The sequence below is a fragment of the Callithrix jacchus genome, chromosome 15, assembly GCF_049354715.1.
Source record: "Callithrix jacchus isolate 240 chromosome 15, calJac240_pri, whole genome shotgun sequence".
Lineage (NCBI taxonomy): Eukaryota > Metazoa > Chordata > Mammalia > Primates > Cebidae > Callithrix > Callithrix jacchus.
In genome coordinates this window covers 45,926,068-45,946,644 of record NC_133516.1, presented here as the reverse complement: position 1 = coordinate 45,946,644, position 20,577 = coordinate 45,926,068, and the positions used below count along the sequence as shown (strand labels likewise).

General features: G+C 44.1%; 1 protein-coding gene across 6 annotated transcripts in view; it reads left to right on the top strand.

Annotated features, from left to right (window-relative positions):
- The window catches only part of PRICKLE2 (prickle planar cell polarity protein 2), a 369,301-nt gene that overhangs the window by 294,566 nt on the left and 54,158 nt on the right, over positions 1 to 20,577 (top strand). For 5 of the 6 annotated variants that reach the window (XM_008981972.5, XM_017965018.4, XM_078351402.1 and 2 more), the window contains 5 exons: positions 3,858 to 3,971; positions 6,845 to 6,982; positions 9,561 to 9,764; positions 13,319 to 13,505; positions 18,958 to 19,830. In XM_008981972.5, the coding sequence (XP_008980220.2) occupies positions 3,858 to 3,971; positions 6,845 to 6,982; positions 9,561 to 9,764; positions 13,319 to 13,505; positions 18,958 to 19,830 (1,516 nt within the window). Of the gene's footprint in view, positions 1 to 3,857; positions 3,972 to 6,844; positions 6,983 to 7,207; positions 7,722 to 9,560; positions 9,765 to 13,318; positions 13,506 to 18,957; positions 19,831 to 20,577 lie in introns of those variants that run through there. The other variant, XM_054245842.2, reaches the window with a different exon arrangement.

Here is a 20,577-nt window from a genome sequence, read left to right as displayed (position 1 = left end):
GTATACTCAGTATTTTCCCATTACCCTTGGTTCGCTTGGTGTTTGTTTTGGGCCATGCAGTAGTTTTATTGTGGAAGATGCCAGAGGAAAATGCAGGCAGCATTCCTGCATCCAGCCAGAGAATTCAGGAGAGCTGTTTCTCCCTCACTCCTGTCCATCTGTTAATCCCCTTTGCTTTATGAAACTTTGGAAAGTTCAGCATCTGAAAACCAGGAGGAGATGCAAAGCTAACATTAGAGGAATATGTTTTTTACCTGGACTTCTATGGGCTTTGAAGAGGATTGAAAGTCCTGAAAGGACTAACTCATTCTCCTTCCTCAGAGCAAGCCACAGCACCTACCATGTGGCATGGGAGTGATTTGGTAGGCTGTTAATTAATATTAACTGAATTACTTCAGAAATGGAGCGTCTTGTTACGCAGGTAAGTTCTTAAGTCATCCATCAAATTATTATTTGCCTTGTGAGAAGAAATTCTAGCACATTCTATATTTGAGGAATTATTGGAATAATTTTGAGCAGTTATCAGTAGGTTTGAATTATAAAAGGTGACAAAAGATGTCCAGGGATGATAGAGCTGTGTTCCCAAAGAGTAGTCACTGCCTCTGTTGACTTCAGAATTCAGTCTTTAGGATGGATCTCAGCACACCAAGGAGCTTATTTACTCCTAAGTTTCTCTAGCACTTCACCTTCACTCAATCATGTTACATTGGGGTTCATTTACTCTCCAGTCTTCAAAGTATTTTGAATGTCTCGAATCTCATTTCTGAATCTGGACGCTGCCTAAGATGGGATAATCAGGAAACTTCTCTGGGGAATTTGGAGTCGAGAAAAGCAAGTCACTCTAGGGCAGCCTTTTGAACTGATGCTGTGCAAACTCAAGTGCTTTGGGAAACCTTCACCTTTCAGAAGGTGAGAAGCAGACCTGCAGGAAGAGAGCAGAGGTAAGAGAACACTGGGCTCAGAGAGAACAGAAACTTGGTGCCATCACCTTCCAGTGGCACATTCTCTTTCTTCATGAGACCCTATTATCTACATGGCAAGGTTTCTTAAAAAAAAAAAATAAAGCACACCTTTATAACAATTTGCTATTTTCCCCCCGAAGTCAAACTAGTTTTAATACCATTGTATTCCTTGTATCCTATTTTTCTTGCTTTGACTAATCTAAGTGGCTTCAGGGTTTGGTCTCACTCTACAAGCCAGCAGTGTTGCTACACATCCAAAAGTGGGCCTGATGCACACCAGTAATTCCAGCACTTTGGAAGGCCAAGGCAGGAGAATCACTTGAGCCCAGGAGTTCGAGACCAGCCTGGTGAACATGGCAAGACCCTGCCTCTACCAAAAAATTGTTAAAATTATCCAGGCATGTGGCATGTCCCAGTAGTTCTAGCTAGTCTGAGGTGGGAAGATCACCTAAGCTCAGGAGGTCAAGGCTACAGGGAGCTCTGATCGCTCCACTGCACTCCAGCCTGAGTAGCAGAGCAAGACCTTGTCCAAGAAGCATCTGGATTGTTCCATATAGAGTAGGCCAGGCTTGATAGTGTAACCGTTGTCATGTATTCATGTTATTTATTGTCATTGAGAGCTACATGCTTTGCCTACACTCTCATTTAATCGTCACACTCTTACGATGAGTATTGTGAACAGCCACATAACTTTCACAGGAACCCAGAGATAGGAAACTACAGAGCCTTGACTCAGGGTTCAGATCCACCAGCCATGCTGTAGAGGGTGCAAGGAAAATTCGAACTTGGGCCAACCTTAGTATCAGAAAGGGCTTGGTTCAAAGTACCTGTTCAAAAGGGCTCTCAGGCCTGACTGCTCCAGGCAATGGACAGGGAGTGTGTGAGTAATCAGGCAATTAAGGGGAGGGTCAGTGGAACTGCAGCTAGACTCTGCATTTTCAAGCATCCATAGTAATTTATCTCATATTAGCAGTTCTCCCTAATGTTCTGTAATGACAATGGGAATTGTGAGAATGACAAAGTAATGTTGGAAGCAGGCCTTTCTACAAGCGATCTTCTGACTTGGGAGTCAAAGCCCATTCCCCAAGACGTGAGACTAGGCCTGTTTTCTTTTTACCTGGTCTTTGTCTGATGAAGCATATGGCACAGGGACTCTTCTGAGGATGGATTGCTATGCCAGTCTCTGATAGGCAAATTGCCAGCTTCTAATCCCAAACTAACTAGTGATCTGGGCCTTTGCTTCTTCTCGGTACTGGTGAGGTGCCTTCGAAACCCGGAGCCATTCATTCCTGTACCTGCACATAGCTCTCTGCCAGTTGCCTATAGGGAGGGGCTATATAGCCCCTGCCTTTGGGAATCCAGCTAGTCTAGGACAAGAATTCTTTTTATAGTTGCCTCTGGGATTTGATTAAAAGGATGATAGGCTCATGATGGTGAATGGTTACCGTCATTAGTTATGAAAATAAAGATAGCTTTCACATTCTTTAAGGCCTCGTCATTACAAAGCCTTTTTACCCCTTCTTCTAACATTTATGACTTAGTTTCTGGAGATTAAAGTAGAGCTTTCACAACTCTTCACCCCAGCATTCCCAAAACATGTGTTCATACCCACAGATCCTTAAATGCAAAGGATTTAGACCAAGTTTGTAGAATGTAACAAATATGACAAATTTGTTTTTCTTTTATTTGGTTGGTGGTTTTTTTGTTTGTTTTTTTGTTTTGTTTTTGTTTTTGTTTTTTTGGTGAGACAGTTTAACTCTGTAGCCCAGGCTGGAGTGCAGTGGTACTATTTCAGCTCACTGCAACCTCTGCCTCCCAGGTTCAAGCAGTTCTTCTGCTGTAGCCTTCAGAGTAGCTGGGATTACAGGCATGCACCACCAGGTTGGGCTAATTTTTGTAGTAGAGACAGGGTTTCACCTTGTTGGCCAGGCTGGTCCCAAACTCCTGCCCTCAGGTGAACCACCCACCTCAGCCTCCCAAGGTGCTGGGATTATAGGTGTTTCACAAAAGGTGATCATGTTGCTAAATAAGAGATACTTGAGAATATTTTCCATGATGTCATCTGGGCTTGTGGGATTTTTTTGTGTGTGTGCCTCTCCCGTATGACATACCTTCTGTATTAGCCAGTTTTTTCTTTTACTAGTTTTGCATATGGCTGAATGGTAGAATGTCTGTTTTCTTTTCTCAGGCAAAATTAGCTGCTTGGTGCTTTCCCCAGTTGTTGTTAGGGTTCAATGAGCCTCATAAAGTACAAGAATATGTCCTAACAGTCATAAATAGGAATGTTCTAGAGTGTGCAAAAATCCTCATGTTAATGACAATTTTTAATTACACGCTCTGCATCCCAGATTTAGTGAGTCTATTTCTGATGGATGTCAGCTGCTGCCTGCCTTATAAAAGGCTTGAAACCTGGAGGGCTTTAAATGTAGGTGGAGGCTGAGGTACCTAGGGGTTTGCCCAGTGCCAAAGACTGGCTTTGACTCCATTGCTGAGGCAGGTGCTGACATATCCCTTTGGCTAGGGAGGCACGTCACATGCTGGAGACTAACAGAGAAAATGGTAAAGCCAGCTCTCGGGGGAGTCTGCCGAGAAAGCCCTACCCTCTGGTTCACCAGCATGTTTGCTGAATTCTCTGTTTCTAGGAAAATCGACTGGCATTGCTTTTCCCTCACAGAGAGAGGGAAAATTCCCAGATATGGATGATTTGCCTGACTCTTGCTTTAAGGATGAATTTCTCTGCTTACCATAGGAAACTCATCTGCTGTTGACTTTCATAAAGGGTCAGGACTTCAGAAGTCAGTTGCATCCTGCTGGGGGCATCATCTTCCCAGTAAGTGGGAATAGTCAGGTGGTTTGAGTAATGGGCAAGTCATCTGTATGCATTCTGTCCTTCAGGTTCACCAGTACTATAGCTGTCTCCCAGAAGAGAAAGTCCCTTATGTCAACAGTCCTGGAGAGAAACTGCGAATCAAGCAGCTACTACACCAGCTGCCACCACATGACAATGAGGTAAGGGGCTAGAGGGGGCTTGTGCAGAATTTTCTTAGAATTTTCTATGACTTATTACCTTTTTTATAAGCTGTGGTCAATGAGATTGCCAAATAAGAACTCTGGCAACTTATTTTAGGTTTTAGCTTCCTTAATTAGAGCAATAATAAACTGGCCAACTATTTACTTCTAGCGAGTATTATTAAAAAAGCAGAATCTCATTCTGAATGGGATTGGCCTCTGTGCCTGGCACTACTAGCTATTTGGGGGTAACCAGGGAGCACTAAAATTTGAAAGCTATGATTCCAAGTTTTCTTACTTGAAGAATATGCCACGTGGATTGCCTGTGTATGTTGGGGAGATGATTGAGATCCCCCGGACCACTTCAAGCCCTGCAAAAACTTTGTGACTTGAATTTTCAGCAACATTTCATATTAAATGAGTGTGCATGTTTTCCACACTACACTGCAGGAGAAGTTGCGTGTCCAGATTTGTAGCTCTGAACATCTGTGGTTTTGTCTTGGTGAAGTCTGACTTGCCAAGGTCGTTCTTTGTACTCTTGTAAGTGTAAACTAGCAGACGGTTCTTTTTTCTGAACCCAGAAACATAGCACTGTACGTGGGCATTTCTTATGCTTGAAATCTGATTGATCATAAAGAGAAATTTGTAAACATGATTTTAAAAGATCATTATGCTGGAAGGGAATCAGTTTACAAGCTAGAAATTCATTTTCAGGTATCTGATTTTTAAAGATAGTAATCCTACAGAGCTGAACTGTCTGCTTGACTTTGACTGCATTTAAAATAAAAATATAATTTTAAATTGATAGGAGAAATGGCCCCTTTAGAGAGCTGGACACCAGCTTTCTACCAACTCTCCCACCCACGAGCTGGATCCTAGCAGCTCCATCCCAGGGGAAATGAGTGAGTGCTTTTCAGTCTTATCTTCCCACATTAGAAGAAAAGAGGATAATTTGAGAGCTTCAGAAATACATTTGAGTAAGCAGGACAAAACCTTTAAAACTGAAGAAATTCCCTAGAAAGAGAGCTATGATTCTCTTTCCTGCTGCTTATTTCAGACTTCATAAAACAAATATAAACAATGTGTTTTCCTTTAAACCTGAAAGCAAGCATTGTAACCTGATGCCCAGTTAACTCATTTAGAAGTGAAAAGGCGGGTTTTTACAAGCAGGAAGGGTGTGCCTTCCTTTGAAAGCATGTCCCTAAAATGTCAGTGGTGTAACTGTGTATTCTGGACTGTTCAGGTCACTGCAGTTTTCTCTGGGACATTTACATAAATCCTTCTCTTTTTTTTTCTTTTACTCTTCTATTTGATAGAAGGAAGTGATTGGCTCTTCTCCGATTTTAGTGGTTTGTTGTGTTTATGGTTAACTGTGCTTTTATGAAAAGACACACCATTCAAATTACAACGTCCTGTTGGTGGGAACTGTGTGTGACCCAATGGGCAGATTTAGCCTATTTGAAATGGCCCTTTAGAGGACAAAGGGTGATTGTGATTCTAAAGTAAATATTTGACCTTTTTTTTTTTGCACAGATAAGACAATTTTGATATACACAGCTGTACTGCTTTTCAAATTAGGATGTGGCAGTCCTAGTTCAAAGGTTTCCCTCCAACCATCTGTATAACAAATCATCCCAGCAATTCAGTTAACCTTTCTGATGTCCAGATTGCTCCAAAGTATGACAGGAGATGGGATTGGGACCATGTTCCCCAAAGTGTGTTATATGCATGACCCTGAGTGTTATGTGGACATGGCAATAAATGAAATGAAACCACATATTGAGAGAGTTACTGTCTTTTAAATTGTATTTCATTCCATGTGATAGAGTGGTTGAATCATCAAGGAGGAAATTTCAGTTCAGTGCTAGCAGGTGTCTCATCTCTCTAACTCACACTGGCCTCCACTTTTAAACAGGAACATCAGGGATCTCTGTTGTAGAATTTCCTGCAAGCAAAATGGCCAGCTAGACTCTAACAACATGGTTCTGTTCCCATTTTATTTAGGTTTCTTCTGTTTTTTTTTAACAGGTGATATTAGTTTTCCATTTGTAGTCATAATATGCTTTCTTTTGAAATAAATGCATCTAAGTTTCAAAAAAACCGAGTCAGTATTAAAAACAGCATTAAGTAAATACCAGTACAAAAATATGGCACAATCCCCAAGGTATGCATAAATAAGGGGAGATACTGGATTCAGATATCTTTAATGTTTCTTCCTTAATTCTGTTTCTGTATTTAACAAGAAGGAAAATGTCTCTTGCAAGTCAACTCAACTGAAGCCTAGCAGGCAGGCTGTTCCCTCCTCTACACAGATAAACATGTAGAGACTTCTGTGTAGCACCAAAGATGCCTGGACCGACTTCTCACACTCACACCTTTGTTTCCCTGTTTTTCCAAAATGAAACGGGAGAACAGAAGCTGTGAGACACCAAAACGTGGACACCTCAGTTTTGGCTCACCTACTTAGAGTCATTCTTGATGTCAGGGATCACTTGCATGGGCTCATGGAGATGAAAGTATCATACCTACAGTTTAGAAGAACTTCTCAGCTCTTTCCTGGCAGCTGAGCCACCCCAGATGATTTGATCTTAGTATGGTGGGCAGAGTGAGGCAGTCAGGATTAGGAACAGTCACGGAACCTTTAGCCTGCCCAAGGCTTGGGCTCCAGAATTCAGAGCCTTTGGTAAGCTCTTTTGGCTGTCAGCAATCTTAGTAGAGACTCACCTTAAATCTCTCCAAGACTGTTGTGGTTTCAGTTCCGGTGAGGGCTATAAAACCAAATGAGAGCACATTTAATGAGAAAGCTCAGACTTGGGCTTCAGGAATCTTAAGGAGCAAGGGTGACTTCTTCCATGCTGTCTGTGTGTATTCAGGTTCGATATTGCAACTCCCTGGATGAGGAAGAGAAGAGGGAGCTGAAGCTTTTCAGCAGCCAGAGGAAACGCGAAAACTTGGGCCGCGGGAATGTCAGGCCTTTCCCAGTCACCATGACAGGAGCTATTTGTGAACAGGTGAGCGTGGATGCAGGGGAGTGAAGAGGCATTGTTCTGGCATCCTTTTACTCATTCATTCATCCAACAATTGTTTTATTGAGTGCCTGCTATGTGCCTGAGATACAGCAGTGAACAAAACATGGGAAAGCTTTATCTTACCCTTCTAAGGAGTTGGAGTCTAGGGGAGGAAGTCAGACAATAAATGTAATCAACAAAATAGAAAAGAATAACAGCAATGAAGGGGACTTGGATGTACTGGATATGTGGGGAGGCTGCAGTTTTAAGGAAGGTTGGTAGGGAAGACCCCACTTAGAACATCTGAGCAAAGATGTGCCCCAGATGTGCAAGAGAAAGTGAGTCATGCAGACTTTAGGGCAGAGGGAATGCAAGGCAGAAGGAATGGCCAGCTCAGAGGCCCTGAGATGGGAGGGTTTCTGTTATGTTCAAGGAACAGTGAGTTGGCCAATGTGCTGAGGCAGAAGGAGTGAAGGGAGAGAATTCAGCAGATAAAGTCAGAGTTCCGCGTGAGCCATTGGAAGGATTGAGCAGAGCAGCAACATGATAGATGTATATTTTTAAAGTCGACCTTAAGAAAATGGAGTTGACCCAGGCCAAGGTCAGCCTCCCTCCCAGGATCATCCCAGAACCAGAACCATTTAAAGGGGAGGTAAATGATCTTCTCCAGGGATTTGAGGGTTCCTTATTGAAGTGCATAAAGCCATTCCCAATCACGTGGACAGGAGCTATTTGTGAACAGGTGAGACTGGGTTTAGGAGAGTGAAAAGGCTTTCTCCCTGGGACCTCACTGAGCTCAAGATTCTGGATTTCCTTGTCTCCTCTGCTCCTGCTGAGTGCTCAGGGTGTGGTGAAGAGGAGTTTTAGAGACTGCAGGGTGGGAATACACCTTTCCCTGCCTCTCAGCTGCCACAGGCTTTCCAGTGCTGATTGTCATTCCTGGCACCTCTCTAAGTCCTACAGCTTTTTGAACATTCCTGTCTAACTCCTTAAGCCCTGCGTAGACCCCTTGAGTGCTGAAGATGTGTTAACTGGATCGACAAAGAGGAGGTGAGATGCTGCCCAAGGGAAACAGATGTCATTTGAGGCCCTTTTTTGAGATTTCAGAAGGGCAGAGTGAGAAGGTCCAGTTATGTAAGATGGGGGAGCAACTTGACTGGAGATTCAGCCATGGGATCTTCATTCCTGAAAGCATATCTGGAGCCCACCTTTAAGGTGCAGGTGGTCAATTGTTGTGGTGTGAGATTCACTGTGATCAGTCCAGGCAAGCTGGAATCCTTGCAACTCTCAGATCAGTCTCCTGGAACCAGGCAAGCTAAGTTCACTGAAGGGAGAAGGAAGGTTGGGTATTTTGTGGACAGGTCCCAAGAATTGTGTAGAATAGTACCAAGAGTGTGGAGGCAGAAAGAGCTTTCGTAAGTGTGAGTCATGTTTCTTCCGGATGACCTTGACCATGATACTTTTCCTTGGTTTTGTCATCTATAGAATGGATGAATGATGACTTATGCGAGGGTTAAATAGGATTATGTATGCATGCTTTAGCTCTGCTAACATTATCACGGAAGGTAAGGATAACATGATGCCTTTCTTTTGTCCAGTCACACACATGGATGAGTTCCCAGAGACTACTTATGAGGTCTTCACTTCATTTTCTAAGATGCATTTCAGCCCATAGAATGGGAAAGATTTGGAGGGAGCTTCTCTGCTTTTTAGACATTGTCCCCTGTGCTCAGCCACTCTTATGGACCCTGGTACTAGCCTCAACCTGTGAACCTCATGGCCCATGCCGTGGTCAGCAAGAGCATCTCCCTAGACCCACTTTCCACATTTTATTCTTCCCTCAGAGGCCCTCAAACCATATTCTTTTTGTCCCTACCCCACTGTAAGCATAGGTGGCCAGTGATTGTGCCTTGTTTCATTCAAGATCAAGAGGGAAGTTGAGAAAATAAGTGAGACAGTAAGGAAGGGATAGGAAGAAACCCTTTCCATAGATTGGCCTTAGAAGTGGTGCTGTGTCAATCAAGACTATGTAAAAAGATATTAGAAGAGGCAGGTTAAAGCGGTGCCTGAAAGAGAAGGTAGTTAAAGGTGAGCATGTTACTACGTACCCACCTTCTCTCCCATCTAAAAGTGTAGGCCCCACCTCCTCCCAGCCCTGTCCTCCCCCCGCTCCCCTCTCCCCCCTCCCCAGACACTCCTCCTGGGGTTAAACCTGGCTGTGTCTCCACATGGAGTTTCAAGTATCTAAAAGATAATGAGGCTTGCCTCTGTGCCCGTTTGCCTCCTACCTGCAGAGCCCCTGTACATTATTGTGCTAAAAGAGCTTTTCTTTCTTCCTGTCTTTGTGATTCCTCATTCTCCCAGTGACTTTATCTCTATATTATTTGTAGGCCTTAGGAAAGGAGAGTTCAGGGAGGACGAGAAAAACCTGCCCTGCTGCCTATGTAAAGCAGGAAGCACAGTGACTACTTTGAACAGAAGCACTCAGTAGCCGGCTAATGGTGGTTGTCCTTGATCATTTATGCACAGCACTGGAAGATGGGGGCTGGTGTGACTACTGATGTTTCTGTTTGCCTCGCAGTGTGGAGGCCAGATCAATGGTGGAGACATCGCTGTGTTTGCGTCACGGGCTGGCCACGGCGTTTGCTGGCACCCGCCATGCTTCGTGTGCACTGTCTGCAATGAGCTCCTGGTGGATCTGATCTACTTTTACCAGGATGGGAAGATATACTGTGGCAGGCACCACGCTGAGTGCCTGAAGCCACGCTGCGCAGCCTGCGATGAGGTTAGAGCAAACTCCAGCAGGTTTACCTGCCCATCAGCCCTTGGTTGCACCATAGCCAACACATGGTCTTCTGGCTTTCTGCACTGAAGAAAGCCATAGGCAACTTCATTCTCTTGCATTAACCCTTTAGGGAGATAAGCCCCACCCATTACTAGAATGTCTGGGGTTGTGGCCCACTTTACTGAGCCTGGAGGGTCTCATAGCCTCCTGTTGGGAAGGCACTTTCTGTATCTGTGAAGATCCCCAAGGGACATATAACTGGCCTTAAGTAAGTTCAGTACTTTAAAAACAAAACAAAACAAAAATGCGTTGTGCAGCTTTAGGTATTAACCCTAATCTCACAGAATAATCAGTGATGGAGTAACACTTATATCTTAAAATTGTTCCATTTTCCAAAATTCGGTGCTGCAAGTTTACAAAAGAGAAGAAAATGGATAGTATTATTTGATTTGTCTACAGTCTATAGAAGTTCTGAGTGAAAATACAGGAGGCAGATGGATACCTTATCTGGATGCCCCACGTCTGACAAGGACCGTGTGTGAGAAATCAGGACAGAACGCAAGGCCCTGCCCGGCATTCTGTCCCTGCTAGAAGCACACCCTATCGTGTAAGCTGACAGAATAGAAAGGCTGGTTTAGCTTTATACGTTGGGAGCAGAAAGAATGTTCTAAATCTGACCACTTTTATGGGAATCATTTGGGTAAAAGTCCTAGACAGAGGTTTCCTCCTGTGCAAAGGAGTTTTTTGGGTCTGTCTTTCCCTGTAAATAGCAGTGTGGGAGGTGAGTAACTCCCCTGTTTCAGCCAGAGAGCCTACTGTTACATGGGTATTTCTTACAAACTACCTACAAGGGACAAGGGACTCTCTTTCTAGGAGGAAGCTGATCAGACTTAACTAATTTGGATTCTGACACTAATAGTGATGTTCTAGACAGACCCTCTAGAAAGATGGAAAACTAAATTCAGGTCCAACCCTATGGTTCTAGGCCAACTTTTGACCTTCGTGCCTCAGTTTCCACATCTGAAAATTGGTGTTCAGAATACAACTTTGTTTTGTCTAATGGCAAACAGAATATGATGATTGAAGTACATACTTTGAAATTTTTGTTTATCGATATATAATGTGCATAGCATTAAGGTTCACCCTTTTAAAGTATATAATTCTGTGGATTTTAGTGTATTCACAAAGCTGTGCAGCCATCACTGCTGATTCCAGACCATTTTCATCAACCAAAGAGAAACTCTGTGTCCAGTAGCAGTCACTCCTCATTTCCCCCTTTCCTTAGCCCCTGGCAACTACTAATCTATTCTCTATCTCGGTGGATTTACATGTTCTGGATATTTCATGTAAATGAAATCATAGAATATGTGACCTTTCGAGTCTGGTTTCTTTTATTTAGCATGTTTTCAATGACATTCATATTGTAGTATATATAAGTATTTCATTCCTTTTCATGGCTGAATAACATTCAATTGTGTGTGTATGTATCACATTTTGTCTAGTCATTTATCAGTTGATGGACATTTAAGTTGTTTCCACTTTTTGGCTACACTAAACAATGCTGCTATGAACATTTACCTACAAGTTTTTTTGTGTACACATATTTTTAGTTCTCTTAAGTGTATACCCAGGAATGGAATTGCTGGGTCATATGATAATTTATAAATAATAAAGTTTAACTTTTTGAAGGAATGCCAAATTGTCTTCTGAAACAATTACATTTTACATTCCTGCTATCAATGAATGAGGATTCCAATTTCTACACATTCTCACTCATACTTGTTATTATCTTTTTTTTTCATTATCGTTACCATAATGGGTATGAAGTAACATCATATTGAGGTTTTGATTCACATTTCCCCAACAGCTAATAATGTTCAGCATCTTTTCATGTGTTTATTTGAGTTTTTATATCTTGTTTTTCAGAGAAATGTCTGAAATTGTTTTTAATTTGAATTTTTTGACTACCTTTTTAATCAATTGGGTTTTCTCTTTCTTTTTTTTTGTTTTTGTTTTTGTTTCTTTGAGACAGAGTCTCACTCTGTCACCCAGGCTGGAGTGCAGTGGCATAATCTTGGCTCGCAGTAGCCTCCACCTCCTAGGTTCAAGCAATTCTCCTGCCTGAGCATCCTGAGTCGCTGGGATTACAGGCATGCACCACCATGCCTAGCTAATTTTTGTATTTCTTATAGAGATGAAGCTTCATGTTGGTGAGGCTGGTCTCAAACTTCTGGCCTCATGTGATCTGCCCACCTCAGCCTCTCAAAGCTCTGGGATTACAAGCGTAAGCCACTGTCCTGGCCTATTTTTCTCTTTATTATTGAGTTGTAAGAGTGATTTATATATATTCTGTATACTAGTCCCTTAACAGATAGATGATTGGCATATATTTTCTCTCATTCTATAGCTATATTTTCACTTACTCAATGTTTGGCAAATATTTTCTCTCATTCTATAGCTGTATTTTCACTTAAAAACTTTATGCTCCTTTGAAGCATAAAGATTTTAATTTTTATGAAGTTCACTTTATTTTTTGTTGTTTATGCTTTTAGCATCATATCTAAGAAACCATTGCCTACTTCAAGGTCATAAAGATTTACACCTGTGTTTATTCTAAGAGTTTTATTGGTTTTTTTGTCCCTTGCTCTTTAATCCCTTTTGAGTTAATTTTTATGTGTGATGTGAGGTAGGGATTTGAATTCATTATTTTACATGAGGCTCTCCTGTTGTACCAGCTCCATTTGTTGAGAAGACTATTCTTTTCCCCATGGAATGGTCTTGGCCCCCTTTTCAACAATTAATTGACCATATATGTATGAGTTTAAATCTGGATTCCTATTCATGTGTATCCCCAGCCTTATGCCAGTGCCACACTGCTTGATTACTGTAGCTTTATAGTAAGTTTTGAAATCTGTGCTTTGAAATTTTAAATTCTTTTTGGGGGGAAAATGCAAAAGCTTGTGAGGGCCTGGCAGGTATTGTAAATGAAGGTGACTTATTTTAAGACAGTAGGGAAGGATGAAGAAAAGGACAAACTGGAAAACTTTCCACTCATTTAAAAGCAGCAGCCCCTCCTCTCAGCTGTATTTTATTATTTTCATGTAGGAATGTGCACTGAGCATTGCAAATGTTGTGTTTTTGAAAGAGAAACCAGGATTTCAAGTGTTAATATGACATTTTCCATTAAAAAAAGTGTACAGGCCAAATGAAGCACATATGTATGTCCAATGTGCCTGTGAACTGTCAGTTTTTTATCCTGCCTTATATTCACCAGAGTATGATGTTCTTTCTCTTATTAAATGTGGTTAAGTTAACCACTGGCCAGGCCAGAAATCATGTTTAATTATGCTTTCGGTAAATCCACATATTTACATATGCATATGTATATGTAAAAATATAGAATAAACATATACATATGGATTTTTGTTTAATTATTTATAAGTGGGATCTGCTTTCTTACCCTTCTAGTTCAGGACCCCCATAGCTTTCTTCCTTTAAACTATGTTCTTCTGGCTGTGTCTCACACACTGATCATTTGGCTTCCTCATCTCCAGATCATCTTTGCAGACGAATGCACAGAAGCTGAGGGGCGGCACTGGCACATGAAACACTTTTGCTGCTTCGAGTGTGAGACAGTGCTGGGTGGCCAGCGCTACATCATGAAGGAGGGAAGGCCCTACTGTTGCCACTGCTTCGAGTCCTTGTACGCAGAATATTGTGACACCTGTGCCCAACATATAGGTGAGGCAATACTTGGCACTCAGCTTGGTCCTTCTGTGACTGGGTCACCTTTGTTTTGGGTGTAGTTAAAATATCTTTGGTTGCAAATGATAGAAACCCAACTCATGCAACTTAACTGAAAAAGGGGATTTCTTGATTCACAACATTAGAAAGGCCAAGGAGTACACTGGCTTCAGGTAGGGGTGGATCAAGGGTTTAAACAAAACCAGTTTTTTCCCTCTGTATCTCAGCTTAATTTTCCTTCTGTTAACATCATTTGGGAGAAGCCGTCTTCACCTAATGGGCAAGATGATTCACTAGTGATACTAGTCTTAGTATTTGCATTCTCAAAAGGAGAGGAACTGTGTCTCTTTCAGTTTTCAGGTCAGTCCTTCCAAATAAGAATTTTATCAGCCTTGCTTCAGTCAAGGGCCCACCTTCAAGCTGGGACCATGTGCCATACAGTCCCACAGCCAAGGGTCAGGGCATTGGGGGAAGCTCAGAAGCAAAATATAAACAGATATCTTCCATAGCCTCCTTGGGACAAGTTGGGAATCCGCAGAGGGAGGAACCAATTGGTCCTCTTGGTAGGGAGGGACAGTTAAGAAGACCCAGTGGCTTCTGGCAAGTATGTCTTTAAAAAAATACTAGCAAAAGCTACTCCAGCCAAATGCAAAGCAAATGAACCTTAAATCATTTATAAACTATTAACTCCCTAATAAATGGCAGATCTGAGATGGTGAAAGTCATTTTCCCTTTGCAAATAACCAGTTTGTTCAACCCTTCAACACTGTTCCAGATCATACCGTATTGTGGCTTCTTCATTCAACTTGCCTCTTCTGGCACCTTGGGAAGGAGCCAGCCTTGGGGGAAAAAAAATGTTGGCAGTGGCCGAATGTCTGTGAGATCACAGCCAGATCATCGGTGGCTTGTGCAATCCTAAGAAGTCTGTTCAGAATCTGCCAATTTCTTGCCTAGAGTGAGGAGATGCAGAGATAATTCATTTCTGAGCCCATTTTGCCCCACTCAAAGGTTTCATTAGGACCCAAAAAAAGTAACTTTGTCTTCCTGGTTCATAAGAAGTGATGTATTCAAATAAAAAATTGACTAGTGTTTAGAGAGCCCTGTGTGCTGATAAAAATCCCGGCTCTGTGGACAAGACACCTACTCTGTGCCCAGCAGTGCTTTGTCATTGGGCATTCTTGTCCCACATACTCAGGACCAGGCTTAAGCTCTGCTGTGAAGACCTTTGTTCAGCTGCATTCCCTGCTGGGGGCTTGGGTGATGGCAAATTCCCCACCCCCTAACCCCTGAAAACCTCACCCTTCTCACAACCTGTTGCCTCACCTCAGTACCCAGGAGCTTTCATGTCTCACAAGATCAAAGTGGTCAAACAGATTAACCTTCTTTTTGCTAAGAGTTAGGAAATGGGAAGTTCAATTGCGACACGTGGCACAACGTGTGAGGAAGGGGAGAGGCAAGACAGTGTCAGGAGAAATGGTGCAATGTATTGACCCAGTATTGCCCAACCAAGGATTCAAGTCTGCAAGTGCATACTTGCTCAGGTGAGAGGGGCCGTGTATGCGGAATACTGGCCCATCACAACAATACCCCCTTTCCATCCATATTTCTGTTTTTTCTGTTTCTTTCCATGGAGGCTAGAGCCTCTCCAGAAACTGCCACTTAGAATTTTGGCTCAGTACTTGAGAGAGAGAAACATCTCTCTGTTGCTGAAGCATGTACACCTCCGATGGCCCCTCAGTTTTCCTCTCTGTCTCCCATTGGCTGTCCAGCACATTTATTGGCATTGCTTCCTCCTTTCCTCCTAAATCCATAAAAAGATGTCAGTGTTTTAATCAGAAAATGGGACCATGGTGGCCTGCAGTATTATTGCTTCTGTAGTTAAAATGCTGTCCCTAAGGTTTGCTTTAAATTCACTTTTCTATAAGACGTAATTTTCCTGTGACAGTGAAAGAGCACGCTCTATATAGCATGCATACCTCAGTCACTGGGTGCTTTACCTCTGTCCATACTGTACAAATATTCCATATTTATACAGCCACTCAGAGCAGACCCTGCATCAGGCAGCCGTTGCTAGGGCAACGGTACTTTTGCCTGCGTACAGCAGAGTAAACAGTCCTATAAACAGACTGAGGCTGTGGCAGCAGTAGACACACACACCCTCCGATAAGTACTTAAAGAGCTTAGAGAAGGAATAAAAAAGGAACGCTTAGATGTTGAACAGCAGAGCCCTTTTCCAGATGTTTAGAGTTCAGGAGCAGTTCAGAGGACCATCTGACGTTGATGTTTATCGGGGACCACATTCTGCTGCCTGCCAGGCCGCTTTATGACATGCCTCCCCTCCACTCCCCCAACCGGAGCCCATCCTTCCATGAGGCCCCCATTCCCAGGAACTAGGCCCTTGCTGCTGCATCTGAGCGTGTGTCCTTGCCAAAATGTGGAGAAGCAGCTGGTGGCAGATAGGCCAGAGGGACTGGACTTCCTGTGTACCTCTAACAGGGAGTGGGGATAGCTGTGGCTGCTCTGGATGCTGTGCTGAGTAGACCTCACCTTAAAGGACCCAGGGATGCCATCATGAGCTCCCTGCACTCTTGGCATTTGAGAAAGGGAGTGAGAGAGAAAAGGAAGGTGGGAGAGGGGAGGGGAGACAGAGCAGCCTCATAGTTCTTTCTTGGACTGCATCTGGGCAGTGGCCCTCAGCAAGGAGAGAGACAGGCTTTCAGATGTAATCCAAATAAGAGTGCTCAGCAGTCCCAGTTCTCAGCACTTCATGCATATTAACTCAGTTACCGAGTACTGTGATTATCCCTATTATACTGCTGGGGAGACCAAAGCACAGAGAGATGCAGCCATTTGCCTAGGGTCACACAGCTGGAATGCGGCAGAGCCAAGATTTGAACCCAAGCGGATGATCTTCAGCATCTTTATAACCAACTGTCATGGGATGGAGCTGGGATTTGAACCTATGTTTGTCAGGGTCCTGAAGCCTCACACTTAGCTACTACAGAGTCCTATGTCCCTGTACTGTCTGCCCCAGCTTTCTCCCAAGGACCTGGGAAAGAAGTGTCTATGGAGCTAAACAGACAACCAGGGTTGTCTGGTTCCAGCCCCACCCCAGCTGGTTCTTTCTCACGCCACTGGAGAGCACTGGTGCTTTAAGAGATTCAGTTGATTCACATAGTGTCCCTCTCTCTAACTTGGGGTGACCTTTGTTGGTATTCCTATCCTTATAAAAAAAAATCCCCTCTTGGTCCCTAAGGCCAGGTTCTAAAATGAAAAGAGAGCCCAGTAGTTTGGGAAAGGGCTAAGAAGAGAAGAATTGACTTCATGCCTCTCTCTCTCCCTGGGCTCCATAGACACAAAAGTGAGCCAAGAGATAGACAGCGGAGGAGAGAGAGAGGCTGCTTGGGCCCTGGTCTTTTGTTCTTGCAATTCTCTTCTCCCTAGTTTCTTGTTCACCACCTCCTTAGACAAGTCTCCAGAAGTTCTTCCTTGAAAGTTCAGGCTCAGGAACTCTCAGCCACTGAAGATGAAGGTCCACATTAGTCCTCCTTTCTGGGAAGCCTTGTATCATTATGCATCAGGAGATTGCAAGCGTCCTGGTCCACCCTACAGTCATAGCTTGAGTCTACATTCCCAGCAGGCTCTCCCCACAGGAAGGGGCCCCAGCAGCTACCAGCTTCCATTCTGCCAGTTTAACAACTGCTATAAAAAGAGCCTGCTGTGTGACTGCCTTGGCTAAAGTCCTGCCTTAGCAAAAGCAAGGAGAGGTGTTGGCTTAGTGCAGGTCACTTGCCCACTCCTGAATCAGTCCCTGGATGCCAGGAAAGCAGATTTTTTTTTTGCTGGTCTATGTTGGGTCCTGGGTTAGCTTTGGTCCCATCGTCAGGCTCATGGCCTGAAGATGGCAGGGAAATGGTGTTCCACAGGGAGATGAAGTCCTATAACCAGAAGAGGGCAGAGATGATGAGAGGTCAGAACCCCTGGGGCTGTGGGAGGTTCCCTTGATATGCACTGTGGCCAGGCTATATAAACCTGGCACAGTCCTGTCACGGGGGGAATTGCACCTCTTCCTTTCCTGATGAAATTAAGCAAAGTGTACGCATGCTCCCAGAGGGGCATTAGCTTTGGCAATGCCATGTCTAGGTCTTTCTTTACCAAAAGCAGATTTTTCCTTAACAAGAGCTGAAATCCACATTTTTATTTCCCATTATCTAAGTCTGTTGAGACTGCTTTAACAGAATAACGCAGACTGGGTGGCTTCTGAATAGTATTGTATTGAACAGAAATGTATTGCTGACAGTTCTGAAGGCCGGGAAGTCCAAACTCAAGACACCAGCAAATGCAGTGTCTGCTGAGGGCCCGTTTCCTGTTTCTTGGATGGTTCCTTCTTGCGGAGTCCTCACATGGTGGAAGGGGCAAACAAGCTCCCTTGGGCCTCTTCTATAAGGGCACTAATCTCATTCATGAGGTCCCGACTCTATGACCTAGTCACCTCCCAAAAAGCCCCATCTCCTAATGCCAACACTTTAGGATTTAGGATTTCAACTTAGGAGTTTTGGAGAAAACATTCACCATAGCATCCACTGAGTTGCTACTGTGACTTACCCATTGAAATAGCACATGCTAGTGATGGGATTCACTTGATCCATCCATGTACAAAGAGCCCCTGTCATATCCCAGGCCATGTTCCAGGTCCTGGAGATGCTGTAGAAACTTAGTGAGTCTATCCTCATAGAGTTTCACTTTCAGCGGGGGAGAAATAATGCACAGATGCACATATATACTGTTACAATATGAAGCAGTTTTAGTGCTATCAAGAAAACTCCAGCAGGTAAGGGTGGAAAGTAATGGAAAATCATTATTAGTATGGATAGGAAGACTTCTCAGAGGAGCTGGCTTTTGAGCAGTTGGCTAACTGGAGTGAAGGAGATAGTATCAATGTCATGGTTGATAGCAAGACTTCCTGGGTACCAATCTCGTGTCTGGTTCCTAGTTATACTATCCTAGGCAAATTACTTCGCCTCATGTGCCTCCATTTTCTCATGTGAAAACTGCAAATAATATTAGAAAGCTAGTTCAAGGAGCTGAGTGATTAAATGAGTTTACATTTATAAAGCTCTTAAAGCAGTACATGGTCATATGTTAGCATTACTATTGCTGTTTGTTAGGGGCAAATGTGTTCCAGGCAGAAGGGTTCATAGATAAGCCATTTTAACCTAGAGTCTCTATGCTTGGAGCAAATGAGTGAAGAAGGTGCTTACTGGTACAGGAAGGAGTTCTCCTGGTAGGACATGAATACCATTTATATAGGGGTCTGATGGTTGATTTTTTGACAATTTATTCTGCCGCACCTGGAATCCTGAGACAAACCAAGGTGCTGTGGGTTTCTCGTCCCAGTGCAGGGCTCTGAGCAGCTAATCAGCCTCTCCCATGTCTCTCGTTTCCTTAGGTATCGACCAAGGTCAAATGACCTATGATGGCCAACATTGGCATGCCACCGAGACCTGTTTCTGCTGTGCTCACTGCAAGAAATCCCTCCTGGGGCGGCCATTCCTCCCAAAGCAGGGCCAGATTTTCTGCTCACGGGCCTGTAGTGCAGGGGAAGACCCCAATGGTTCTGATTCCTCCGATTCCGCCTTCCAGAACGCCAGGGCCAAGGAGTCCCGGCGCAGTGCCAAAATCGGCAAGAACAAAGGCAAGACGGAGGATTCCATGCTGAACCAGCACAGCCAGCTGCAAGTGAGTTCCAACCGGCTGTCAGCTGATGTGGACCCCCTGTCACTGCAGATGGACATGCTCAGCCTGACCAGCCAGACACCCAGCCTCAACCGGGACCCCATCTGGAGGAGCCGGGAAGAGCCCTACCATTATGGGAACAAGATGGAGCAGAACCAGTCCCAGACCCCTCTGCAGCTCCTCAGCCAGTGCAACATCAGAACTTCCTACAGTCCAGGAGGGCAGGGGGCTGGGGCCCAGCCTGAAATGTGGGGCAAGCACTTCAGCAACCCTAAAAGGAGCGCATCACTGGCCATGACAGGGCATGCTGGGAGCTTCATCAAGGAATGCCGAGAAGACTATTATCCGGGGAGGCTGAGATCTCAGGAGAGCTACAGCGATATGTCTAGTCAGAGTTTCAATGAGACCCGAAGCAGCATCCAAGTCCCCAAATACGAGGAGGAGGAGGAGGAGGAAGGAGGCATGTCCAGTCAGCAGTGTCGGACCCGTCATCCAATCAGTTCCCTGAAATACACAGAGGATATGACTCCCACAGAGCAGACGCCCCGGGGTTCCATGGAATCCCTGGCCCTGTCTAATGCAACAGGTAGGTTCTGTTCATCTCGAAAACAGATAGCAAGGGGTAATCTCTGGGTGATGGGATCCCGGTTCTCAGGATTTTAATGTTGTTTCTTCCATGTTCCCCCTTCCAATCGGCTGCAGAGGAAGGAAAACCCAAGTTTGGGATGGCTCTTGTCTTTGATGGGATTCCCAGTAAGCAAAGCCTGAGACAGGGATCTGGATGCCTGTGATGCATTGAGGGAGTGCTCCCAGGAAAAGGGGAGTGAGAGAAAGAGGACAGGGCAGGGGGAGGAGCCAAGTGAGGAATGGTGTCTCTATTGAGGTCTGGCTTCTGCCTGATTCCATAGAGGGCTCTGATAGATGAGTGGCACTATAGAGTTGATTGCTTCTTGTAATAAAGGGTCTGATGTTTTGTACCATCATATTAGTTGGTTATCAGCTTTGGGCTGCTGAGGAGTGATGAGGGGATAAGACTGTGGATCTGGGCTTGGGGCAAGGCAGCTCCTGTTGGCCAAAGGCAGCACTAAAGAGAGAAGATGCTATGGTCTGAATGTTTTCCACCAAATTCCTACATTGAGATCCTAAATCCCAAGGTGATGGCATTAGGAAATTGGGCCTTTTGGGAGGTGACTAGGTCCTGAGAGTGAAGACCTCATGAATGGGATTGGTGCCCTTAAAAAAAAGGCCCAAGGGAACTTGTTTGCCTCTTGTACAATGTGAAGGTGGAGAAGGTGTATCTGAGCCAATAGTAGTAGTCGCAGCACCTGCAGCC